The sequence below is a fragment of the Ixodes scapularis genome, unplaced genomic scaffold (assembly GCF_016920785.2).
Source record: "Ixodes scapularis isolate PalLabHiFi unplaced genomic scaffold, ASM1692078v2 PGA_scaffold1__304_contigs__length_218370807, whole genome shotgun sequence".
Lineage (NCBI taxonomy): Eukaryota > Metazoa > Arthropoda > Arachnida > Ixodida > Ixodidae > Ixodes > Ixodes scapularis.
This window is the reverse complement of record NW_024609846.1, coordinates 106603146-106630910: the sequence shown is the minus strand read 5'-3', so window position 1 is coordinate 106630910 and position 27765 is coordinate 106603146. Positions and strand designations below refer to the sequence as shown.

Sequence of the window (27765 nt, the reverse complement as noted above, 5' to 3'; positions counted from 1 at the left end):
TGCTTAAAGAGTGAAATATCATTAATATCTGCAATAGAAGCGGGAAGGTGGTTCCAGTCAGTCGATGTGCGAGGTATGAACGAGGTGCTGAATTTGAAGGTGTTAAAATTAGGTATGCCTACCTTGTGAATATGGTCGAGACGGGATGAACGGTAAGAGGGCTCGAGCATTAGTTTCAAACGGAGAGATGGGATGTGATGATAAATTTTGTGAAACAGGCATAAACGAGCTGTTTTGCGCCGAGATTTAATCTAACAGAACACGGTAGAAACATTGAATGATTATTTTACTAATATAGGGCCTCTACTAGCAGCTCAGTTGCCCATTACAAATAGCTTCGTAATGCAAGAAATTGAAGTTAATGAAATAATATTAGTAGTTGGGAATCTTAGAACAGGTAAAGCCGCAGGTCTCGATACAATTCATATTAAACTATTAAAAGATAATATTGATATTTTAGGTATTCATTTTTTGCATCTGTTTAATCACACGTCAGAGAGTGGAGTATATCCTAATGAGCTGAATATAGCTAAATTAGTACCTATTTTTAAACATGGAGATTCTTCGGCACCGTCCAGCTATAGATCAATTTTAGTTTTAAGTACAATTAACACAGTTCATGAAAAAAAATATACAAACGTATAAAGGACTTCATAACTAAATACTCAAAATTTTGCCACAATCAGCACAAATTTAGACCAAATAGATCCACGTCCCCAGCTGTTTTTGTCCTAACTCAACATCTCAACAGAGCTCTACATGAAAGTAAGATTGCCGTTGCTGTATATTTAGATATAAAAAAATTTAAAAAAAAAACATTTGACACAGTAAATCATAGAATCTTGCTTTATAAACTCCATCAGTGTGGTTTTCGGGGGAAAACGTCGGAGCTTTTTAATAGCTATCTCCCTAACCGCAACCAGTGTGTAGGGATGAGGATGACTAACTTTATTTTCAAAAGGGTGGCGCCATGGCTTCCTTGGGGGAAGGGGAACATACATAGGAAAGATTTACATTCTGCGATGAACTCCTGTCGAGCGCGCGAACTCCCATAGCGAGAGTAGCGTCTCCCTGGCCAGTGCCTCGTTAACCGGTGTGATCCAGGCCTCTAAAGTGACAATGTGAGGCCCCAGGTGTTCGGCTCTTTTGTCTCGCAAGCCGGCACAATCCCAGAGGAGGTGTCGGATCGTCGGGCTTACGCCGGCGGCGTACGTAGTGCAGACGACAACTGCAGCGGGCTCGGACCCTTCCGAGGGCGCTTGGTCGGGTGGGCGGCGCCTCCGTGGTTTGTGGTCACGCCATCGAGCGAGTATGTCTTCGGTGAGCGCAGCTCCGGTGCGGGCCTTCTGTGTTAACACTTGAGCCCCTCTTGGTAAACCCTTGGGTAACGGTGCCGGGTTGTAGAGTGTTTGGTCTCGCAGCCGACGTTGATCCTCTTGTCGGGCGACAGATTTCTTCTCTAGGGGGTCTGGGTCCGGCGGCGCGAAGGGGACAAAGATCTCTGGGTTGGAGCGGTCTTCCTTGTGCTCGCTCGCCTACGCGTGTGCGGCCTCGTTACCGATGCCACCCGCGGGTCACGGGACCCAGTCCACTCTCACCTCAATACCTTTGGTGTTTTTCAAATACGAGCACAGACTCTTGATTCGTTGGCAGAGCGTCCCTTCGCGAGGAGTTTTCCCCTGATGGGTAAGGGCTTCCATACAATCCGTGAAGATGGTTACACGGGTAGGTACTTCCACTGGGTCGAATGTCTCTGTTATTCGAGATAGTGCCAGGTGTATTGCATCAAGTTCGAGGCGGCTCGTGCTAGGTTCGCTGTCGTATTGAAGTGTCTGAGCGTATCGGTCTTGGCCGGTAGCGTAGGCTAGTGTGGCCCGCGTCGTCTCTTGGCACCACGCGGCATCTGTGAAGACCGCGGGCTCCACGAGGTCTGCCTGCGCAGCGAGTGCAGCTCTTTCTTCCGAATGTTCTTCGCGGTGTTGTTTGGGAGTGAGCGGCTTGGGTTTTCTGACCATAATGTCCTCCCATGGTGGTATGCTCTTCGGAGGCGGGGCCTCTTCTACGTGAGGCCGCCAACCCTGTAGTTCCAGAAGGCGTTGACCGGCTCTAGTCGATGCCTGGCGCCGCTGATGACCGGCAACGCGGGTCTCAATGATGGCTTGTAGAGTCGGAAGGTTCGAGTACCGATACAACTCTTCCGTCTTAGTGTGTCTTGGGAGACCCGTGATTGCACGCAGGCATTCACGATGCAATATTTCCAGCTGCTTGTGCTGTGCCTTGGTCAGGATGAAACATGCGGCTCCATATATCAGGCTTTTGAGGTCAGGACCGCTTGAGTGAGCAAGCGGATGGTGCGCGTGCCCGCTCCACCGAGGCGGTTGGCCATTCTCTTAATGAGTTGGAGCTGCTGTCGCCACTTGGGTTTGAGTTGCTTGATATAATCTTGCGCTCCTTTTTGTTCGTGCAGTGGGACTCCCAATATGCGAATCCAGCGTTCAGGGCAGCGCTGAATCGGCTGGCCGGCCAGGGTCAGGTGTATTTGAGCTCTGTTGTGCTCAAGACCGCCGACGATGAGGAAGGCTGTCTTCTCTGGGGAAGGTTGCATGCCCGTAGTTCGCAGGCACTGGTCAATGGCATCTAGGTACGTCTGCACGGTGACGACTGTTTATTTAGTGTCGAGCTCTGTGTTACGGGGGTCCACCCAAAGAGTGATGTCGTCCGCATAAGTTGTGTGCTGAAGGTGTGGGACGGTGCGCAACACTCTTGCTATTTTGCTCATGACCAAGTTGAAAAGGGTCGATGAAAGGATGGCTCCTTGAGGTATTTCACGGAAATTCTGGAACATGCGGGGTTGCTGGGCGCCCGAGCTGATCTCAGAGGCACGATTCTCGAGGAAACTTTTCACGAAATTGATTATGCGGGTGCCTGCGCCGCTCTCTTCGATTGCTTCGATCACTGCCGAATGCTCAACGCTGTCAAAACCTTTACGAAGATCCACTGCCACCAGAAGTCCGGGTACCTTGTTGGTTCCTCGGCGCCTTTTACCCAAAAAGTTTTGGAGGAGGTGTAGGCCGTCGTGGGTGCACAGTCCGGGGCGAAAACCAGTCTGCAGAGCGTCATAGTGAGGATCGTCCCTGGCTTCTTCCAAGACATGAGTGAGTCGCGTAAAGACCGTCCGCTCGTCTAGCTTGCATAGCGTAGACGTAAATGAGATTGGTCGGAGGTTCTATATTTGATACGGACTCTTTTTCGGTTTCGGAACTGGGTACACCACTGAATGTTTTCAGTCGGCCGGTAGTACTCCTGACGCCCAAACGTCGTTAAGCTCTTTCAGGAGCTTTCGTTTCTCCGGCTCGTCCAGGTTGCGCAGCATGCGCCAGGTGGTTCCATCCTTGTCCGGGACGCTGCGCTTGTCGACAGAGTCCAAGGCCGGTGTCAATTATTGAATTGTGAACGGGGCGTCTAGTTCTGTGTTGCTCGGCGGTTGCAGTTCGTAGAGGTACAGGTTCGGATCGTTAGCCGGTTGTGGGAAAAAGGCCTTGGCGGCTGCTTCCTCAAACTGCTCCGGAGTTTGGTCGGTGGCTAGCTGGATGTTGCGAGCAGTGTTGGGCGCCTTGGTCTTGCCGGTCAAGGCTCTGTGGACGCGCCATAGCTTGCGGGTGCCAGTTCGTTCGTCAAACGTCGCGCAGTTGTCAAGCCACCTCGAGCGAGCCAGGCGTTTGGCATATCTACGTGCCCGTGCCGTCTTGTTGCGCAAACGCACTAGGTCCTCGAAGCGTTTGCCGTTGTTGAGATATATCTTGTGGAGCTGCTTGCGTGCCTCCCACAGGTTGATTAGATGTTTGTCGGGAACCGGGTCTTGGTCTTCTACCTCCAGGTTTCGCGTGGCCGCTTGCGCTGCCCTCAGCAATTTTGTGGTTACGGGAACCGTGTCTTCGCACGTGGCCATCGCCTTCCAAAAGGCGTCCCAGACGATAACCTGAGTTAAGCGTCTACGCCCTGCTTTGCCGCCGGCTGACAGCTCTAGCCAGATGGGATAGTGGCCGGTCCGCACCGCCAGTCGGTCACCAGTCAGGAGTCCGCCCAGGTCAGGTCCGGGGTGGTGTCTCGCTGTCCCTCGTGCAGTCCGCGGCGCGTTGGGTAGTCGAGGTGCGCCAACTCTGCTGCCTCCTTTAGCTGCGCGCCCCTGGCGTTAGCCATCGACTACCTCCAGTCCGGGTGGTGCAGGTTAAAATCGCCCGCCACGAGCAGGCGGTCACGGGGGTAGCGCTGCCGGATGTCCATCAGCCATTGGAAGCCGGCTCGGCCGGCGTGGCCGCGCCTGGAACAGCTTGACTCAGGTCTCGCGTAGTAGGAGGTTAAGATGACCCGGTGACGTCCAAGCGTGCAGCGGACCGCCACCACCTCCTGGAACGGGTTACAGTAGGCCGTCGTGTTTATTTGTGCCTGTGGGAGGCCCCTGCACACAAACACCGCAGCTTGTGCTTCAACGGTCTGAGATATGTGTCACTTGATCCGCCTCTTAGTCCGTGTTCAATCGTTGGTTGGAAGTATCCGTTAAAGCCCGAGATACCCGGACTCGTTTTTCGTGTCTCCTGCAGCAGAAGCGCTGCGGGCCTTCCGGTTAAGCGGAAGAGCTCGACGAGCTCCATAGCGCTCTGACGTAGCGAGCGGCAGTTCCACTGCAGGAGGTCGGGAGGACGCTCAGGCGGTGGGTGCACCAAGCTGCTGTTCGGTGCATATTGGTTGCGGCTGGTGTAGGCTGGGTCCATGTTGGCTAGGTATGGGAGAGAACATCTGAACGACCTATTGTGTGACCATTTGAATCACCTGTTGGAGGAACTGTTGCGTTTGTTGTTGTTGTTGCATTTGTATTTGCTGCTGCATCTGCTGCTTTTGTTTCATTTGCTCTGCTTGCTGCTGTTGTTGCTGTATGGGTTGTTGTAGCCACACCGGCGACTCGTTAGCATTCTGGGTTGCTGCCTAGTGCTGGAGTGCAGGTGTTCGGAATTGCTTTCTTGCCTGCTGCCGTGTGGATGAAGCGTTTCCCACGTTACTATCTCAACTCAGTTGTGGAACTTTCCATAGACGCCGTACACTGGAAGGAGTCCGAAACCGTGTCCGATAGTTTTGCGGCGAGGTGGCGCTGCCGGCGCATTAATCCGCGCATTTTCGTCTGCTACTGCTCCGCGGCTGCCAACCGCTGCAACTGTTTGCGAGTCCCAACCCGACTCCTCGGCGACCAGCATGGTTTACGGTTGGTTTTCGCCGTTTGGCCAGTAAAAATGCAACTTGAGCATGATAAGCGGTAGCAGCATGATGGCATACGCTTTGTATTATTTCGAAACGCCACCGCTTTAGCTGTGCTGGCAGCGCGAGGCGTTTCGAACAACCTAAATTCGTCGGCGCCACAATCCCGTGGCTACAATCAGGGCAAGTTTGTACATACTGTAATAGTAGATGTGCCGTCTTACCAAGGCAATTCCATTGCTGGACGTGATCGCAGCACACCAATACGAGCGTAAGTATCCGAACGTTTCGATTGCGTTGGGGGCATTGCTTTCGTGCTGTGGCCGTTCTTATCTTGGGCACGCTGATTTCATGGACGAGCTAAGTTCAGCACGCCTGATTCTCTTCCTACCTGGAGTTTTTTCGGTGGCATTTTTGACGAGAGAAGCAGTGCGCGTGCGACGCGTATAGCTATCACTCAGTCACGGCAGCTCGATGCTTTCTCGGTCCTTCCCCAGTTGATAGAGATTCTCAGTAGCTTTGAAACAGCCTTCTAGGGGATTTTTACCAGACAGGTCGGCGCCCCCAGGCAACCTTGACTGAGCGCCTCCCGAAGAGTTATTCACGACATCTTCACACAGAGGCGTCTCTCCTGACCGCCTATTCTCAGGCTTCGTATCAAAACGCGGCAAATTGTCCGGGAACGACGCAAATATGCTTGGGACGGCGTCCGGTTTCAGGCTCCACTTACCCCGTGGCGTTAGGACGACTTCTCCACGAATCTCGTGCTTGAAGTACTTCAGGATGTACTGTTCTCTAGAGTGCAAATCACAGAGGACGTCCTTGTGCAATATGTCTCACCAAGGAAAGTTTCTCGACCATAGGGCGAGTCGTTTTTCATCCAAAGGGACTTTGAAGAAATGTCTCGCCTGAGTACCTGGCCCCGACCGCTTACGATGTCAACACTCCGGTGCGCAGCACGCCACCGGCATATTCCAATAAGATTGTACACTCACGGATTGTCGCTTCACAAGTTTTGAGCAGTGTGTGAACTCTGATGTCCTGGTATAAGCTTCCCTGCGTTGTTATTCCGAGGCGTGAAATGCGCGCGGACGTTCCCGTCGCGGCGGTTGCAGACGACCGAAGGAACGTTCGCGCGCGCGCGATCATTATTTTGCGCCGACAACAGACGACACTTGGAATGTGGTTCAGAGCCAACAGGAACACAGATTCAATGTTTTATTGGTTAAAACAAGTATCAGAATTTCTCATATGTGACTACCAACTGCAGCAGAAACAATTTGAAAGTCGTCTGCTGCTGTCAGAAAAAGCGCCACGAACATCCGTAAGCTCAGTAGGCCAGATGCAACGGCCACAGGCACGCCGTCAATGATGATGATCGCGAGTATTAATGCGGAGCACGCGCCCTCTATCAGGCGCCACGCAAAGGGACCCCCCTCCGGAACGGAGTTATGGGACTGAGTTGGTTCTAATAACGTTGGTGTTTCCAGATGGTGTGCGATACCGCCCAGGTAAAAGAGACTGGCGTCGCTTGCTTCTCTCGAGGAGCTCGTGTTCCAATCTCTTTTTCCTCAATTTCAAGGTGCAGCGCCCGGAGCCGACCTGCTCGTGATTTCTGCCGTTGATTGTGTTTGCACTTGACTTGTTCCATTGAACGCTGAATTTCTTTCAGTTGTTGTTCCAGCCGTTTCATGGTGCTATCAAAATAGGCTTGATCGCGGTTTTCCTCGCCCTGCAGTGTCTCAAGCATCTGGCGTGCATTTGGACTGCGATCGCCCTTGAGACCTCTCGTAGTCATATCGGCGTAGGAGTGGAGCGGATCCTGGATCTGAACCTTGCTCGACCTACCCAGCGGGGAGGTAGTATCCTTGGAACCGGGACGTGGGTTAGTGGTGTCAGAGGGTTGTTTGGATCGCTGCCTGCGCTTGCGCGAGCGGCTCCGCGCCATTCTTTCTTGTTGGTTCCTTCCCTTTGTTTCGCGCGCTGAGCGAATTGAGCTCGAGCGGGACTAGAGGGATCAGTAGCCACGTGTCCATCCTGTTTACAGTGATCGCAGTACTTAGCCTCGCCATTCGGGCAGGCTTCTGGGGGTTGCTCGTGTTGTTTTCCGCAGTTGCTGCAGACCGGCTGGTTAATCGGGCAGCTAATGGCTTTATGTCCCGGGCGGTGACAGCGCGGGCACACGAGAGATCGCTGTTCGTAGAATTCCACCCTTCTCCGGAAGCTCCAATACATAACTTTGCGTGGCGGATGCGGGGATGCAAAGTGGATGAGGACTGTACCTTTGCAGCCCATTGGCCGGGCCGTCAAGACATCCAATCCGTCGGCGTACAGCGCCTCCAGAGGCTTATGGCGAATTCGGGTGGTCAGTCGCCGGCGAGAACGAGCCGGCGCAACCGTCAAACAGAAACGCGCCGGCGGCACACCACGCGGCCCTCACCACCCGAACACGAAACGCCAGACGGTGGCAGTTTACTTCGCCTCTTGCCCGCGCGACACCGCTAGCGAGAGCCTGTCGCACCTGTCGCCGCCGTCACTCATGTCCCAACGACTTGGATTGACTTTCGTAGCGGCTGCTAAAGTTACTTCAGTTCAGTTTCCTTCTTTCATTCATTTTTTTTCTCACTGACCTTCTCTCTCATTTCGGAAGTGACAACACCGGATACAGTCTGGCGCCTACTCGCCCGGCCGTTCGGAGCTCGGGCGGAAAAAGCGCCGGAAAGTTGCCGGTGTTTGCCGGAGAACCACCACCCCAACGGTGCGCGCCGGCCGGAAACTGACCACGCGAACACTATTGCCGGTTTTCCGGCAAAATAAGTTGCCGACAATTGACCACGCGAATTCGCCATTAGCCGTGGGTTCGTTGGGCTTGCAGCCATGGATTACTCCCCGGGAGATGCCGTCCGTGGTAACCTGGTGCGTACGCACCGGGAGTGGTGGTCTCGATCGCAAAGGTAACAGACATATACGGAGGAGACGCGTGGCCTGCGTGGAGTCGCACGTAGTAACAACGATGGTATTAGAGAGTTTGCTTATCCTCAGTATCTGACGTTTGAGTAACTTGAGGTCACCGGCGAAGGAGCTGATAACGGTCTTCAGTTCTTGTGGGTCTAAACCCAATACGTCGCATCGTTCTGTGGGCTGTATCTTGATTACATGGGTGCCGAGAGTTACAGGTTCCTTTCGGCTTGTGGTGGGTAGGGGTTGACCCGATGCCTTGAGTTGTGCTCGGCGCTGGGTTCTCGTTGTAGCCTTTTCCCAAAGTCCCTCCAAGCCAGTGGCGTCCGGCTCTCGCGAAGCCCATGAAGCCTGGAGACTCGAGTCTGCGTCTTTAAGGCTATCGCCGGACGAACGAAAACGTTTTGCGTTACTGGACGTGTCGAAGTCCTCCGCATCTTCGTCCATCTCTTGCGAGAGAGGGGGAGAGGTATCGTACGCAGTGACAGCGGCATGATCCTGAGTAGTCTGAAACAACTGCAGCCGCGGTGGCGCAAAAAGAGGCGTGCTGCTTCGTGGGTGCGATGGGCCGGCGGCGCTACCGTCACCGTGCCCTATTCCTTGCCGCGCTGGGCTAGTAGTAGGCTTAGCGCGGGAGGTTCGATAAAAGGCTCATAAAATGTGAAAAAGGGCTCGAAATTGAGCAAAAAGTTGCTCACGGATGCGAGTGAAGCTCTCGAAACGCTGGTAAAATCAAAGAAGAGAAGAGATAAGACCAATTACATTCCAGTACATCAGGGCAAGGCCGCAGGAATGCCAGGAAACGATTCGAACCAGTCTTCTTTGTCTTTTTTGAGAACGAAATCTGCGTAGGAATAAATGAATTTATCTCTACTTCCCAAACGGTTTTAACTAGCGTACCACAGGGCTCAGTTCTTGGGCCTATCCTTTTTTCTCTTCATGCAAATAATTTCCGTCATCTTCAAAATATTCGGAAGCAATAATGTACACCGACGATACGGCACTGATTTTTGTTGGGGTTACGATAGGCGACTTGCAGTATAAAATCAATGAGCATTTGGCTAGGGTACTGACATGGTTTACACGTAATCAACTTACAATCAACCTAAATAAATATGAGTATACAGTGTTTCACCCCAAGAAAAAGGCGATAATTACGATGAGATAGTTATACAATTATATAATACGGAATTACAACATGTTACTCGTTATAAATATTTAGGTGTTCTGTTTGATTCTGATATGCACTGGAAAAGCCAAATTAAGCACATGTGTTCAATAATTGCATATGGTTGCTATACATTATTAAAGGCGCGCGAATGTTTTGATTTACAAATTTTGCGCATACTCTATTTTGCATTCGTGCACAGTCCGCTGGTTTATTGTATTGAATCCTGGGGCAATACTTACGTTACATACTTAGATCCGGTAACTCGCTTGCAACAACGGGCGATACGATTTATAACATTTTCAAGAGCAACTAACCCTAGTAGGCTTCTTTTCCAATCGCTGAACGTGCTACCATTCAGCTATATTTACAAATTAAAAATAGCTCAAACAGTTCGTAAAATCATAAGATCTAATGAACCCCTTTCCTTGAACTTATTTCGATCTCCCAAAAGACAAGCAAAGGCTACAGCCAATTATATGTTTAATTTACCGCCATGCTATAATGCATATAGACCAAGGCTGATTCAATATTATGGTGCTCTAGTTTGGAATGAAATGCCTATTAATATAAAGTTGAAAAATAACTTTCGGTCGTCCTTAAAAAGATTCTTTCGTGATTATGAGATGCAGTTACGCTATTTATTTCTAGAACGTGATTTCTTTTGTTGTTGTTTTTGCGCATTGCATGAGTCTATTGTATGCTGCCGCGTTTTGAACCTATATTACGACTGGACCCCGGACTAGCCTTAACAGCTATGGGTCCAAACAGTTTTTTGTGTATTTTGAAAACAAAATTGGAAATAAAGCAATGAATGAATCAATGAACGAATGAATAAATTTTGGTTCTGATCACCGACTATATCTGCTGTGTAACAGTACGACAGTGCCTTTTAATAGCATTACATAGCGAAATGAGTACTGCACTTCAAATTTGACTTTCTTTATTGCGTTAAGGAAGCGTTGACACCAAAAAAGAAAAGACAGTAAATAATAAAAAAGAAAATCCGAGGACACCTCAGCACTTCCTATGAGTTGTGAATGCGAAAGCATGAATGTCGTTCTTCCGCTCCCTTAGTTCGCCTGCGGTGTACTGGCGTGGACGGCCACGTTTCGCTACTGCCGAGGTTGCGGCCGCCGGCGATATACACCAACTCATGTTTACAAAACAAACCGCAGCGCCCGGAGCGCTCCTAGCGGACGCCACTGGCGCCGCGCATGGGCGATGGGGGTGTAAGCAAGAAGCTCGCCGTCGCCCATAAACAAACCATTGAAAACGATGTTGTCGACGTCGGTGTGAGTCCCCGCGCTCTTTTTCGCGTTGGAATTGTTGATTCTATGTCCTCCTAACGATGTCTGACTACTTGAGCGGCGTCAGCGAAATCAACGAGGCTCGTTACAACGCGAAACTTCGCGTGAATAACCTGGCATGCGGCGATTCATTCCGCATTGACGCCGCAGAATAGACGCTAAGGCCTGATTCACATGATGAGATTTCGCTCGCAATTTTCAGTAGCGACGTCGCTCGGTCTGCAAAAGCGTGAACCGTAGCTGAGAGGGTCGACGTCGATATTGAAAATCGCAAGCAGTATCTAACCAAGTGAATCAGGCATAACAAGTCGGTGATGGCCACTGGTAACAGTGATCAACATCTCCTTGTATCTACTGTTTACGTCCAGCCTGCTTACCAACCTTCAAACTGGAGTCTTTTGAGGCCTGCACTTACTTCTTATCGCAAGTACCGGGCCCACGTTTAATCTACGGGTCGGTGTCCTCTAAAAGAGCAGACGACAAGCAGAAACGTTTGAAAGAGCAGACGACAGTTCCAACGATCAAGCGACCGTCTGAACTTGAAGACGCACTGAACGTAGTCCGCAGGTGGTCCGTACGACTTGACGGTTTTCTGGCGTTCATTTTGGAACAAAACAAATAAATCTGATCGCCAGAACTATCCCTGAATTCAACCCAGAATGCTTCCCGCCCAAGCAATCGTGGTCAGGCGGCGTCTGGTTTTCCCTTTTCACGGCACATATCCACGTTCTCGGACGAACCGAGCGCATGAAAACTGACCTTCAAACCTTTCTCGACCCTTTTGGTGTAGCCCCAGTCGCAGCATTTTGACGAGAAGGCAGGTTTTTGTCTGGTTCCTTTCAAAACAACACAGGAATACACGCCTCACATGGGCACTTCCGGCCACAGCCCCGGACCGGAAGTGCGTCCGACGCGCCACCACCGCGCCGTGACGTAACAGAGATGAGTATATGTATAGAAGACGGCTCAGGCCCCGGCATGCTCCTCGGTGCCGAGGGAAGTAGAAGCGGCCGCAGCCACCCCCCCCCCCCCCTCCCCCAGCCATTTTCCTCCCCCCTCCGGCAACGCCTGACACGCGAGCGGCGGCCGAGCGCGTTCCACCCTCTCCCTTTTACCGGCGTCCAGGCCGCAGCGCCAGGAAGAGGGCTTCTCTATGGGGTGCCGTTCCTTGGAACTATATGCGCGTCACGGCCAATGGCTATCTGGGAGCCCTATTGGAAAGACCAGTTTAAACTGGCAACCAGTTCAAACTGGTACCAGGTTCAAACTTGGATATTGCTCCAGTTTGACCAGTTTGATACTGGTTGAACTGGTCACACTGGTTGACTGGTCATGGTGGTTGAACTGGTCATGGTGGTTGAACTGGTAACCAGTGGCTTATTGCCACTGGTTAAATTGGTTGAACTGGACAAACAAACTGTGCATACTGGTCTTACTGTGAAACTGTACATACAGGTCTGACTGTGAAAATGTGTATACTGGTAATACTGTACCACTGCGTATACTGGTTCACTCCAAGCAGTTAAACCAGTTAAACTGGTAATATCGACAACACATTTCGTAAACAGATAAAATTCACTTTTTTTTCACAAAACATACACATACTTCAGACCACAAAAATAAACATAAAAACATATTTACAATTTAAAAAATTTTCATGATATTATTCATTATAGTCCCAGCCGGTCGGCGAAATTTTCCACATCTTCTGGAGTGTCGGGGTCCCGGTGGTGGATAACATAGTACCTCAAGGCATCTGAAATAAGAATAAACATAAGAAATTAGAGCCATGGCAGATTAATTCGCACCCGTCTGTTCTGAAACGGTGTGTATAACTAATGCCACGAATAAAAAATATGCACCATCATAAACAGTATGAGAGGGAATATGGAAGCGTGCGCCAACCGTACATGTGGTGCTAGTCTAGCGGCAATTGAGTATAAACCGCATTTAAACGATTTGGCGAGCGACAAGAGAAGCGACGACGATCCGCTTCGCTGTCGCTCGGTCACTCGCGCGCCGAGACAAACCGCATGAAAGCGACGGCAGCAAGCGACCAAGGCATGAGCGACGATTTCTAGAAATCCAAAAACCGAGCGACGCGACGACCGACCGTGGGAAATCTCCGTCGCTCGTCGCTGATTCTCGTCACTGTCACCGTCGTTCGCTTAATCGCTTAGATGCGGTTCAGCCTTTACGCAAAGCAACGCCCAGGAGCGAAAAGATCCTGTTGTTACCCCCTTCCTGCCTCCCCAATCTGTCGTCCGCTACGCAACTCGCACCCATTATGGTAGAATATATCTCTGAAGCTGCATGCACGCTGGCGGTTGTATTACTAGCATAGCTGTTCCAAATCGTGTAGCTGAAACGTTCAGTTTCACATGCATCTAATTATGAAAATGAATCCAAATGGTCGAGCCTGCTTACCTGGCTCGCTGGCGCGGAGGCAGAGGCAGCCATTGCCAGCGCCGCAATGAGGACGGAGCGAATTCCAAACACGCCGTTCTGGGACGCAGCCATTTCGCCCGCGAGCGAGTGGAACTCAGGTGGAGGACGTCGTCAGCCACAGGAACCATCGGCAGAGGCAGCACTCAAGGCTCCTGCTAACTATCTTATACAAACACAGCTTGAAGACAACTTGTAACCTCCCCAAGCAGAACAGCGGCCCCAAACAACAAAGATCCAACCGGCCCAACGTGCGCCCAACCGTCGCGCCAGATCTGTTTGTTCTTTTGTTTTTCTTTTTTTGGTTGCCGGAGCTGTCGTTGACGCCGACTGGCGCTTCGAGCGGGCGCGAGGGCCGTGCTGATTGGCCCGCGCGCTCCCCGTCCTGGCACGTGAGCACCTCTCCCCTTGCAAGGCACCCAGGGCACCCAGGGCGCCCAGGGCACCGGCGCATTCCAGGGGCCTGACTCATACTGCCACATTTTCCCGCGCTTCTCCAACATCACAATAGAGGCTCCCTGCCTCGGCCTCGGGCACTTGCGCTGGAGCCTGGAGGCGGCTTCTCGGTGCAGGCCAGGGTGGATAAAGGCCTTGGTAAAAAGCGGGAAAATTATAAAGTCCAAGTGGGAACGATTGAAGTCATGGCGTTTTTTTCATTTTTCGGACCTCGAGAAAATGGTGCACGTTACAATCGAGGGCGCGTTATATTCGAGTAAACTTGTCCCATCACCCACATAAAGCATGGTGCAGCAGTTATTAACGTTTTTATCTCAAGTTTTGTAGAATTTAAACTGGTTTAACCTATTTTTGGGAAGAAAATATTAAAAAAAAAACCTTTAAGAATATCGAAGTATGTTGGCTCTTACTTTTTTTGGATTGATCAAGTGTTCTCTAGCTAAATAAATAAAGCTGACCTTTCGTGTGGGCATTAATATGCCATGAATTCAGTTGCAAATGAATTAATTGTTTGTAGTACCATGTCGCCCTGTGACAATCGCGAGATGGTAGAACATATATGACAAATAAATAGCTTCAACACTGTTAACAGAACCTTTTGTTGCGACTTTATTTTGCACAGTGAAGGTTACGAATGCCTCTGCGCTATCCAATTCGCACACCCCTACAAATAAAGTGAAAAAGAGGGGTCAATCTGGTAACCAGTTAGGCGAATCTGGTGACCAGTTTGGTCAATCTGGTTACCAGTTGGACCAGTTTGGCCAGTCTGGTGACCAGTTTGGTCAATCTGGTTACCAATTGGACCAGTTCGGCCAGTCTGAGGACCAGTTTGGCCAATCTGGTGACCAGTTTGGCCAATCTGGTCACCAGTTTGGTCAATCTGGTTGCCAGTTCAGCCAGTGTGGTGACCAGTTAGGTCAATATGGTGACCAGTCAGGCCAATCTGGTGACCAGTTCGAAGGCAATCTGGTGACCAGTTAGATCAATCTGGTTACCAGTTAGACCAGTCTGACTACCAGTTCCACCAGTTTGATTTCCAGTTAGACCAGTCTGACCAGTCCAAATACCAGTTTGACCAGTTTAAATACCAGTATGACAAGTTAGATTTTCAAACTGGTCTTTCCAATAGGGAGCCGTTTCGCTGGGGATTTCTCGCACGTTTTTACGCGGTTACAGACGCCGCCGGGAGAGTGGGAATCTCTCGCACGTTTTTCGCGGTTACAGACGCGGCCGGCTCCGCTCAGTGGGACAGTTAATGCGTTCAAATTAAAAAGGTTAACTGTGAGGGTTGCCCTTAAATACCGATTGATCCGACCTGATATCTGAAAGGTAGCACGGCTGGGTTCGTACAATCTGGGCATGCTTTTCAAAGTTTCCGTCTACCGGAATGAAAGCTCCGTCCATGTATCGGGGCACAAACTTCAGTTAGATATAATCCTGTGCGAGAAGAAAAGGTTGAACGGAGAAAGACACGTCTAAGGCGCCGCACCAAATAAGCCTTCTACAAAACGAGCTGCAAACACGGTGCTCTCAGTTATGGCATCATTCAAAGTGAAACGGTAATCATGATGAGGCAAGCAATGGCTTTTGGCTATGCCGCTCTCATTCGTATTTCTCCCGTTCCGCTGGCGACTGACAAACAGGAAAAGCAAGCAGCTCCGGAAGACCTTCCTGCTCAGCATCGGTTACTCCGCAACGCTCGGGGGAATGTCCTTTGTTACAGGACACCAGGCCAACATCGAGGTGGTCGAATACATTAACCGGTGAGACGAGTCGGAACGTCGCTGCGCAGGGCACGCAACGCCGGCCAAGTATCCTTCCTGCAAAAAACATACATGTGATTTTCGCACGAAGCACGCCTGGCACAGAAAAAAGCTTGATATCGTCTTGGCTAAAGGGTCAACCTTTAAGAACCCCCCCCCCTCCCTTGCTTTCCTCCCCTACTCCCCTGTCGAAGGAGACAGGGGCGACAACTAGGCTAAGAAATCCTCGACGACTTTCACCCCCTCCAACACGAGTGAAGGATTGCTAATGTTTAGAATAATTAGGCTATTCATTACTTTCGAGTAATTAACTTTTTAATTATTCAACGTAAAGGTATGGTCTGAATTACAAACCTTAAGGGCAGCGTCGCAACTGTGCCATTGCGCAACACGATATTTTACTTAAAAAACTTAATATATATGGTATACGAGGAATAGCGCTAAAATTAATTAAAAGTTATCTAAATGAACGCTAGCAATATGTATGCTTAAATAATGGGTCATTCAGCAAAATGAAAATAAAACATGGCGTTCCCCAAGGCTCTATTCTAGGGGCTCTGCTATTCCTAGTCTATATAAACGATATAACGGAAATACCTGGCTCCCCTCAGTTAATAATGTACGCAGACGACACAAATGTATCTTTTTTTGCTGGTGAGACAAAACAGATCGTAGAAATATTAGCCAATGATTATCTTTTAAAACTCTCAAAATGGTTAGAAACAAATCGCTTAGGTCTAAATACCAGTAAAACAAAATATGTTATTTTTAGGCCGATAAACAAACGCGATCACAATACTGTCAACATAACATTTGAAGGTACGTTGCTGGAGCAAGCTACAGAGCAAAAATTTTTGGGGGAGTGGTTTACTCAGAAACTCTCTTGGTCAACTCATATGAGTTGACCAAGAGAGTTACTGGTAGCATATACGAAGTGCACACTTTACTACCGACCTGGCTTAAACAAACATTATACTACTCTCTATTTTACTCAAAAATGAGCTATGGCATCTTGGTGTGGGAAACCACGACAGAAACTAATTACAACAAACTAATTATCTTGCAGAAAAAAATCTTGCGTATGTATGAAAATTATAAAGGAGACAGAAGAAATTGAAGCACGCAACCATTTTTTAATAAATATAATACGCTAAAAGCAGATCAAGTATTATATTTCAAATTATTACAATTGATACATAGAAACAAGCTCCACACTACGCCAACATACAATCTGAGCACGTACAATATTCGAAACCCAATAAGGAAGATGCCGGCAATAAGAACTAGCTATGGCCGACAAAGGCTAAATTTTCAGATAAATAAAACTCTGAATAGAAAAGATATGTCCGTAGATTTCCATCAACCTTTTAATAGCTTTAAATGTGCTTGTAGGAGGATGATTGTGGCAAGTGAAATTGCTTTTTCATCTTTGTTAGTGCCGTAAACTTTAGGAGTGTTATACATATGTCTTTGCTTTTTGTGCATATTTCCATTCCTTCTTTCTTGATGTTTAAGTGTGAAAGAAAAACCTTTTATTGATTTTTTATTAATACCACTGTGTGGTGTCAAATTTTAATGTGATGTATTGTATATTTCTCATGGTATATGAAACTCTAATTTTGTTTATATATTTTTAGAATGTTGCACAAATGCTTCGTTCTATTTACTACTAACAGATCGGTTTGGCAAATGGCGCATTTTATTTCTCTGATGTATTTTCCACTGTGTTTTTCTACTGCACTGCTTAACTGTGCGGGGGGGGGGGGGGGGGGCAGAGGCCTTGTCAGGCACCAAGCCTTTATCTCTGCCCCCCACGCGGAACTTCCCGCGAAACAAATTAAAAAAATATACCCTTCAATCAGCAAACTTTGCAAAACTCTAATGTACGCCCACCGTTCGAACTCCATTTAAACGCGTTTTTAAGCCTGCGCCGGGGGTCCTCCTCCCCGCGTCAAAGGCGCGCAATTTATACTACCTCGGTGAAATAAAATACTGCTGTACGAATTACTATGCAATATTAAGCTTTGGTTCTTGGGTTCAGCTCCGTAATGCGAGGAAAACATGGCAGGACAGGATAGTTGCGCGCTTTGACCACGGGAAGCAGGACCGCTGGTGCAAAGATGCATTCCGATAGAAAACCGAAACCTAAAAATGCGCCAAGCACTTTTTTTTTCGGCGCGCCAAAAAAAGTTGCAGGAGACATATATTTCTAATGCTGGCCGGTTTAATGGTTTTCGACAAGTGCTGAGCAACTCTCTAAGTGAAAATACGTCTAAACTTACTTATTCAAAAGTCAATTACTTAACAAGAATTGATTACGTAACTCTCGTAAACGTTGATAATTTTCCTGACTGACCAGGTCGGAATACGACACCTATATTTTTCTCTGGGATGCCCATTTTTCGCAGCGAAAATCCCTCCGACGTTTCGTGCAACAGCCTGTACAAAATTTCTACCTAATTAGGTTTAGGATTCGCTTTAGTTAAGTGTCATTGTTACTGTATAAAAACAACTAGATAGAGGAGTAAACTGGCAGCTGAATGTGACTCCCACCCGGCCGCCGTCATGTTGGACATTTTTTACCACTAGACACGTGACCTTATAGTTTTGCGTCCAGATTTTAGCAAAGGGCCGCGCACAAATAAATGCTTATTGATATTTAATAACAGTACCGACGAGCTCAGTTGTTTCCCTTGTTTTTAGTCCAAATGTTCTTTTAGGACAGAAACTCGGGCAGCTTCGATATGGCTCCGCTAGGTGCCGTCAGCTACGCGGTGCTGTATTTTGTGTTTTTATCGGAGCTAGACACTGATCTCTGGGGCTAACAGTATTGAAACAATAGTTTAATATGTTGTTTACATCCATCGCCATACAACTCTCGACTCAGTTTTGCGTAAACGCATCAGGATTTGGTAAGGTCACGTGTCTAGTGGTCAAAATTGTACAACATGGCTGCAGCCAAAAATGGGGGGGGGGGGGGGGGGGGTCACTTTTGCTTGGTGAACGGGATACCTGTTTATCCCTCTAAGCCCCTCTACCTCGTTGCCTACAATCCCCGTCACCAACTTCAGATGCTTTTCCGTTTGAGTGTGATCGAGGGTGTTGTTACGCTTGCGAGTGTTTATGATAAAAGAACACACTGGCTCCGTCTATCAGCCAGCCCTTGAACATTTCTAATCTGCGTAGAACGGGTGTAAACAAAATGGTTCCGCTACAAAATTGTCCCGGTCAAAATGGTCCCGGACAGAATGGTCCCAAGTGCAAACCTGGACAAAATGGTCTCACGTGATTTGTTGACACTCCAGACGCTCTTTGAAGTTTTAGTGAACTGCTACTCTGAGCGTGTATTCAACACGCGGGTAATGTATATTTCAATATATTTAGGTTTTTTGTAATACATTTGAGCGAACAACTAAAGAGGTCTAAAAGTTATATCATTGCTCACTTGGCTCTATGGCTCCTATTCGCTTCAGAGCTCTACAAAGCCGGAGCTTGGAAGTCACTACAAATACACACCCACACACTAAAAGCGCAAGGTCGCGATGCACTCTGCGACTGATCGGACTAGCCGGTAATAGCATGCACAAAAAAGTCGACGAACGCCATTTGTAGGTTTTGTTTTCAAAGCTGCTTGATTGGCACTATCAGCACGTAGCTTCGGCTGCACTGCGACTTTAGTAAAACGTAGTATAGGGGCGGGAAGAAAATTAAACAAACATCCTACAGTATTTTCCATATATATAATTTCGAATTAAAGCAATGGCGCTGCAAAGAAAAAAAACGTATGCACCTGATGATTCAGACATTATCATGCACATACTCTACATTTTTGATGGTGTGCGTGCAGTCGTGTATCGCTACTGCGTGATGCACGCCAAAGACCCCAGGGCCGGTTTGCTCATCTTGCGGCTGCGGCCGCGGCCGCGGCCAAGAGGGATTTTTACGTCACGTGACCAGCTTCATAGGGACAAGGAGGTACCTATAGCGTCCCTGCCTAATGGCGGAGAGATCCGCATCGCTTCAAGCACAAAAGCCTAATGTCGCTCGCAGGAACTGATTGCAGGGAGTTTCAACTGAAGTCCAATTGACCGCCCCGTTATACTGTAGGAGCGGCAGGTAAAGTTACGGCCAGGGAGGGTAAATAGAAGCCAAAATAAAGAAAAAACCACACGAGATAAAGGCGGTAGCAGCATATTTATCTACCTCCGCCGGCGCCAGCGCCTCGCGCGCTCTGCTATGGTCGAGAGGTTAAGGCGCCGGTACTTGTCGTCGCGGCGTGAAAGTTTCGGGTTCAAATCGCACTGCGGACTCTTTTTTTTTTTTGTATTTTGCGCGTGTCTTATTTTTTAACTGTGATCCTTTTTAGGAAATCATCCACTTGCACTACTGCGCCTTACACGGTTTTTACTATTAGTCCCACTTGTTCAATCGAAACACCGGGAAGAAAAAAAAATTATCAACGCAAGTTAACGCGCTATTACAATCATTTCATAATGTTCATTAAAAGGAAACCAAGATAACAACATCGCTATGGCTTTCAGACTAACGGAGCCGAAACAAGCATCCTTTCCCCAGCGACTAGTTTTATGTGTTTTTAAATATACAACGCTCTTGCTACGATTCCTATCAATGACAAGAGACTCCTATTTAGGACTAATAAAAACTGCAGTTGTGACAATTAAAAAAAAAACAAGCAAAAAGAAAAAACAAAAGACTAGCAACTGTGGCTACATTGATTGAGCGAAATCCTACAGGCAAGGCAGCAAGTCAAACGTCTGAGAAAGTAGTAAAACCGAAATAAAAGCGATCATACTTTTACTTGTATGGAATGTGATAAAAGTATATTTATACTCTTTACGTTTTGTTGTGGCAATCGTTTTGTAATATTACCACATTACTTGTTGAATTTTAGTTAGATTAACGGACGATCACGACCGAATGCAAAAATGAATCAGGCGTCGACATCGCAAACCCTCTCTCTAATGCAAACACCTAAAATGACTTTGGAGCAACAAATGGAATTAATTATAGTTAATTACATTTATGATCCAAAGTCATTTTATGTCCCTCACTCTAATGCAAACTCCTAAAATGACTTTGGAGCAACAAATGGAATGAAATGATTGTATTAGCGCGTTAACTTGCGTTTATCTTTTTTTTCCCTGATGTTTGGACTGATCAGGTGGGACTAACAGAAATACCGTGTAAGGCGCAGTAGTGCAAGTGGATGATTTCCTAAAAAGGATCACAGCTAAAAAGTAAGACGCGCACAAAATACAAAAAAAAAAAGAAAAAAAAAAGTCCCTAGCGCGATTTGAACCCGGAAGTTTCACGCCGCGACGACAAGTACCGGCGCTTTAACCTCTCGACCATAGCAGCAGGCGGAGGTAGATAAATATACTGCTACCGCTTTTATCTCCTATGGTTTCTTCTTTATTTTGGCTCCTATTTACCCTCCTTGGCCGTAACTTTACCTGCCGCTACTACAGTATAAAGGGGCGGTCAATTGGATTTCAGATGAGAGTCCCTGCAATCAGTTTCTGCGAGCGAAATTAGGTTTTTGTGCTTGAAGCGATGCGGATCACTCCGCCATAAGGCAGGGACGCTAGGTACTTCCTTGTCCCCATGGAGCTGGTCACGTGACGTAAAAATCCCTCTTGGCCGCAGCCGCGACGGCAGCCGCAAGATGAGCAAACCGCCCCAGGCGTACTGCACTGGCACAATTTCTCGTCCACAGCGTAAACCAGAGTCGCCGCTCCTCAAGGGCAGACCGGACTTACACTGTATAAACACGGACGTCAAGTATATATATTGTAATGGCGTGTTTTCGAACAACGTTTTTCTTCTCGTGCTGATTATATCAATTATAGACACATGATTTGATAAATGCTCTTGTATATTATCCCTATAGTATATATTTTTCCCTTCTTGTTGGCACAGCTACTGGCATGTAATGTTAATTTAATATGTAAACTTCAAAATGGTTAGTGTTCCATATCTCAAGCATTCAGCAAAACATTTTTTTCTATGACAAATTTGCAGCAAGTGCAAACAATCGACTAACTGCGGATAACCAGGCAAACTATGTCTGAAAATTTGCTAGGAACCATTTTGTCCGTGACTATTTTGATCGGGGCCATCTTGTCTGGGACCATTTTGTCCGGATCCCGCGTAGAACTAAAGACTGAAGATTTCGCAGCATTTGCTAGATTAAAAGCTACGCACTATCTATGAGAGGCGGACACTTATAAAGTGTCAAAATTATTTGAAGCCCATAAAGAAAACCACGATGCGTAGCGAATTAGGAAATAGAGGCAGATCAGAAATGTTCTATGGCTATGCCCGATTAATGGAGTAAGCGTGTTTTCTGATCATAAGCAGTCACATGCCGTTGCAACACATTTATGACTCAGTCTCAAACGCAGATGTGTGAACCGCTGAATTACAGTGACAGCGTAGGCGAGCTGTTGAACATTTACCATCTGGATGAGTTACACAAGACAGGGGCGAAAACATTGAAATGTCAATCGTGGAAGAAGAAAATGTGTTGACAGGTCAATCCATTCACTCATCTCAAGCCCTGCTGCGAACACAAACCACTTCGGCCCTGCCACTTGTTTCTCCTTTTCGGAACAAATTCAGTTTTCGCGCGTCTCACCTGCATCCGCAAATAACACCTATTTGCGGGTGCGGGTGAGTGCGGGTGCAGGTAATTACGATAAGGAGAAAGGGACATGGAGGACATGCAGACGACATATGGGAGACAAACAGACGAGGCTAAGCTGCAAAGACAACCGGGACGCCCTCCGCAAAACATATGCGTCATCGACCTTCACATCGACACTTCACCTTTCTCCAAACCTCCCCCCCCCCCCCCCCCTCCAAAAAAAAAAAAAGAAGATAATTGAAGGAAGGTTTTGGAAGCGTTACTGAGTTACAAAGAGGCTTGACTTATACTAGTTCCCATCGCCTTTATTCTAACCATTTCTCTCACCCATCTTTTCATGTCATTGCGTCCTTTGTGCACGACTTCTGTTTCTACCCACTGGATTGTACGGTTTTCCCGGGGATGCGATAGCTACTTCCGAGTTGGGAGCTTTTATTTTGAAGTTTCATCTATGCTCGGTTAATCGGTCATTTAGACATATGGAAGTTCGGTCCACGTATTCGCAGCCATGGGCCAACGGAATTTCATACACTGCCCCACTTCCACAGGAAACTGACTTCTCTCTATCTGCTGTTTGGCATCCCTTCCTCTCCGCGATAAAAGGGGTAAGGTTCCCCAACTTGTAGACCTTTGGTACACAACGACGTCCACTTCTATCTTCTTCGCTCATCCCCACGCCAGCTATTCGGGACTAGGCTAACCTAAGTGACGTAAAACCTAAACGGCGTACCACCAGGATACATATTTATCTGCGTTTGAGACTTTGACCTCCTGTCACGTTTTTTGTTTTTGTTTTCTTTCTCATGCGCGATTGACATTTTTAAGTTTTCGCCCCAGTCTCAGTAATTAATCGAGATGGTGTGAACCCACCTCGTCAGGTACATAAAATTTCTGTCCTTCAAGTCAATTATTACATAAAGGACCGTTTCCTTTCCAGGACGGCAACCGAGAAGTGGCTCACCACGCTCAGTTGGATGCTCTACTGCTTACCCGTCGGTTTCCTCACGACACTCATGGGCTGGATGTTCCTATTCACCGTCTACCTGAGGGAGTAGTGAGTTCGCCATGCGTACACCAAAACATTGTCACGACTGACCCATCCTCTGTGACGTCAGGCCGATGCGGTGGCGCCGCGGTCGCAATGGCGGATACGCAGACGCTTCACTACACGCGATTTCGGTTTCCGCGCATGTGTAGTGACTGCCCTCACTTGATGTGAGCCATGGAGGTAGGAATAAAAGGAGGAGACAGACCGGCCCAAGCCAGCCCAACAAGAAAATCGCAGATGAAGCAGGAAGTAGAGGTCACGGTCGCTAGGAGCGCCCCCAAGGGTGCCCAAGTTCGTCCAAAGTGGAGAGCAAGTCGTCTGCTTCTTGCGGAAGAGTTGCGATGACGTCAGAACGACGCCAAGCTCTGATTGGCTTTGATATTAAGGATGGTCGGTAGCCCTAATGCTAGCTTCCTCGCGGTCTACTCACTGTTTTTTTCTTTTCAATCAGCCAATAAGAGCTTGGCGTTCTGACATCATCGCAAACCTTGCGCAAGAGGCAGAAGTAGCTGCGCTCCACATGGCGTCTTTTGGTTTTGGTCATCGTTAGGGGCGTGCCCCTCCAAACCGGAAGTCTCCCACCATGGAAGCAGAAAGCTTCTGGAGGTGACATGACGCCAATGCGTCCAGAAGCTTCCTACTTCCATGGTGTGGGCAAACGCCTACATGTTTGTAAGCAGCGCGTCGGCGTATGGTCACGTGATTAGTATAATGCGCGGTTATGAAGACGTGCTATGTATGTTACGGCTGCTCTGACAGCAGAATGACCGCAGCGGAGCATTTCCCTGAGTGCCTTAACGTTATCAATTTATATTTTAATTTATAAAAGATAAGCCCTACGCTAGACTGGTATCAATAAATATTTCGAAATGCTGCAGGCTGCGTGGCCTGTGCGGAGTACACATTTAAATGGCGCCATTCACAGACAAACGTTATTGCAAAATTTGCTCGTGGATTCGGAGAGATGCGAAAAGGCTCGACGCTCCCGCTTCCGTTTGTGTGTGATCGAGGGCGTTGCTATCGCTTGCGAGAGTCTACGAGGAGAGAGTATACACTGGCGCCGTCTATCAGAAAAGAAAACAAAACCCTGAAGCTTGAGTCGTTTAAAACTTTTTTTTTATAAACTTCTCGGTTAGTTTTTTTGTAACCAGCTACCGCAATATTTAACACTTTCTCGTGCATATTATCCATCTAGGGAACCTGTGCGATAAACCAACAAATAAGCGTATATGAAGTACATGCGGCGTTCTCCTCTCCATACCGCGCGCACTTGCGCGTCATAAAACGAGGCGCTCACTGAATGTGCCGCAGTCCCTCGCAAACGAAAGGTGAGAACTGGAGAAGAGATTGCTGAACAGAAGCGGCGACGTGCTGAGTATGGTCGTTTTCGCAGCGTCAATGAGACGACAAAGGGGAGGGGGGGGGGGGGGAGAGAGAGAGAGAGAGAGGATTAAGGTGTACTCGTTCTGCTGCCACAGAAGGTCGTGTAAAGAAACAAGAATCCGACTAAAGATCGTACTAAAAAAAGCAGTGCGCCCATTCGCAAAGGTTTGCGTTGGTCAACAAGTACTTCAAAGAGTAATTTGTCAAAGATTTGTTCGTGGCGTGCGGAGCGTGTGATCGGATCTGGTTCAAGAACGACGTGTAGGCTAGACAAACGCAATGCTGTCGCATTTCGACGTAACCTGCAGCGATGCACCGCAGGAACACAGCCCCGTTGAAAAAGTGATACCATTTAAAAACGGGACTCAGCTGTTTCTGCAATTCTTTACCCCTCAGTGTGTATGTCTGTGTGCATGTGCGTGTTCTAGGCTTCACAAGTTATTATTAAAAAAAGTGAAAGCCGTTTACAACTCTCTGTAATGCCGAATTAGAGCGCAGCTCTTGAGGAGGAGGAGGGAAGGGTACTGAGGGGAGGGTATACCCCTCCTCCTTCTCACCTCATTTTTCAATCTCCTCTGGAGGGGTCACGTGACCTCGAGGGTAGGGTTGTCACGTGACCTTGGGGGGTACGTGACCTTGGGGAGGGGGCTTATGTGATTTCAGGGGGAGGAGGTCACGTGACCTCAGGGGGAGGGGGTCACGTGACCTCCTCCCCCTGAGGAGGTCACGTTACCCCGGGGGTATTCGCGCGGTGCATTATGGGACATTTCCCATAATCCACCGCTTGGTTACGCCGACGGCGACGCCGCTCAAGCCGGAAACGGGCGCCTAAGAGCTGCGCTCTAAAAAATGAAAGGAGACAAGGAAGAGGGGAAGGTACAGAGAGGAGGGTAAGCCCCTCCTCCTCCTCCGTTCCCTCTCCTCCTCCTCTCATTCTCCTCCCTTCCACCTCCATCCCTCCTCCTGACGTCAACCGTGACCCACGTGACGTCGTTCGTGAAGGCCGCGACTTTCACTTTGAAGGTCGTGACCTTCACTTTGAAGGTCGTGACTTTCGTCGTAACCTTCACGAGTGATTTCGTGACGTCACACGTGACGTTACATGTGACATCATTATGGGAAACGTCCCATAATGCAATACGCGGTTACGGCGACGGCGACGCCGCTTAAGCCGGTAACGGGCGCCTAAAGGCACGACCACATTGGCGTCGTTGAGGCCTGCGGCGCGACGGTCGGCGCGGCCGGCTGCCGACCAAAACCAGTTTTCGGCTTCTGTGGCGCGACGTACAGCGCCGCAGGGCCAACCGCTCCTTGCGCGGTTCAGAGATCGCCGCTCCTCGCCGCAGAAGAGAGGAGCCAATGGGAAGTGGTGTAGATAGTGACGTTGCGATGTCATGGCAACGCTCAAGCCGGTCCTCCGCGCGTCTTTCACGTTCCGAAGGGCGTAGCGTTGTTTTGTGTCGGTCTGCTATCCCTATTTCCCCCATGCCTTCCCTAATAGAGCGGTTGCTTGAATCTGTGCGACTGTTTCCTTTTTTATATGACAAGGCACAGCCAGACTACCTAGATAATGAAGAACAACCACTGGGAAATTAGAGCAGAGGAATTCGGAATTACAAGTGAGTTTCTCAGTGGCAATTGTTTCATGTCGTCTATGTTCTGACGGATGTCGTGTTGATTTGGTGACACTTGAAAGTAGCCTTCATCTTTGGCGCGCCGCCGGGGCAGCAAAGCACTGAGCTGTCCTTCGGTGTTTCGGTAGAACCAACTCGGCCGAACCCAAAACCTGTGCCTCCTTCCCTTCAGAGCGCGGCGACGTCGCAAGATCAACGAGCAGGCTAGGATAATCACATTCACGCTGATCAGCAAGTCATTATGGACACCAGGCAGCGAGTGCGGTTTTGATGCTGATATATGCGAAAGATGAGGCCGAAACGGAACTATCTAATGAGGAGCAGACGACGAAAGAGCGGGAAATCTGACGGGAGGCGCGCGCGCGCGATTGCGAGAGCCAGTGTTGTCAAGTGATGCCCGCGAAACGGAGGCTAATGTGGGCTCCTCGCGTTGGGATGCCGGACGGCGGTGCCGCCCGGCGGCGCCGTTCACCCTAGTGTGGTCAGGCCTTAAGAGCTGCGCTCTAAAATTAAAGACGTTTACAATTCTCTGTAATGCCGAATTAGAGCGCAGCTCTTGAGAAAGAGAGGGAGGAGGGAAGGGTACGGAAAGGAAGATATGCCCCGCCCCCTCCTCCCCCCGCCGTACCCATCCCTCCCATTTACCCGGAAATTTTCGCCAAATTTCCCGCTAAATATAGCGGAACAATTTCTCCGGTCAATTTAGCGGCAAACTTTTTCACTAAATTTAGCAGGAATTTTGCTAAATCTAGGCGCTGTGTAACGTCACGAGGGTGACGTCACACGTTACGTCACTCGTAACGCTCGTGACGTCACGTGTGACGTCAATATGGGAAGCGTCCCATAATGCAACGCGCGGTTATGCCGACGGCGACGACGACGCCACTCAAGCCGGAAACGGGCGCCTAAAGGCCCGACCACATTAGGCCTGGTTCACACTTACAGCTAATCCGCTGCCGCCGAAGCGGAATCGGCCGCGGCAATGCACAGTGAACGCTACTTTCGACGGCCGAATTCTTGCAGATTCGCCCGCCGATTCGCAAGTGTGAACCAGGCCTTAGCGTCGCGGACAGCAGCGTAGACTTTCCATTTTCACGGGGGGGGAGGGGGGGGGGGTGCTTTTCCCCGCTATCGGAAAAGCACCCCCCCCCCCCCCTTCCGGAAACACGCTGGGATTTTATTTTTCATGTATTTCGTCAATAAAGGCAATGTGTGTATTAATTTGTTTACATGCCTCTACTAGAAACTCGTGACATGGCACGTAAACAGCGTCTCGTAAGGATCATGGCCCGGGCCCGGGGGGGGGGGGAGGGGCTCTGTTCTCCCCCTTCCCCCCCCCCCCCCCCCCCCCGCCCCCCGGATCTCACCATGGGGGGCACGAGCCCCGATGCTCCCCCGTAGTCTACGCCTATGGTCGCGGACGCTTGCCGCTCGGCGCTGGCCGCCGCGGGCTGCCGACTAAAACAAGTTTTCGCCTTCAGCGGCGTGCCTGACAACACACCCAAGCCAACAGGTCCTTGCGCGGTTCAGAGCTCGCCGCTCCTCGCCGCAGAAGAAAGCAGCCTATGGGAGCTGGCGTAGATGGTGACGTTGCGATGCCATGGTAACGCGCAAGCCGGTTCTCCGCGCGCCTTTCACGTTGCGAAAGGAGCGTAACGTTGTTTCGTTTCGTCTGCTATCCCT

The 27765-nt window shown here is 49.0% G+C and overlaps 1 protein-coding gene across 1 annotated transcript in view; it reads left to right on the top strand.

The window, feature by feature from the left end:
- The window catches only part of LOC121045697 (sodium-dependent low-affinity dicarboxylate transporter 1-like), a 73624-nt gene that overhangs the window by 7540 nt on the left and 38319 nt on the right, over positions 1-27765 (top strand). Inside the window, exons 4-5 of the mRNA XM_040498810.1 lie at positions 15231-15350; positions 22955-23071. Coding sequence (XP_040354744.1) covers positions 15231-15350; positions 22955-23071 — 237 coding nt within the window. The remainder of the gene's footprint in view (positions 1-15230; positions 15351-22954; positions 23072-27765) is intronic.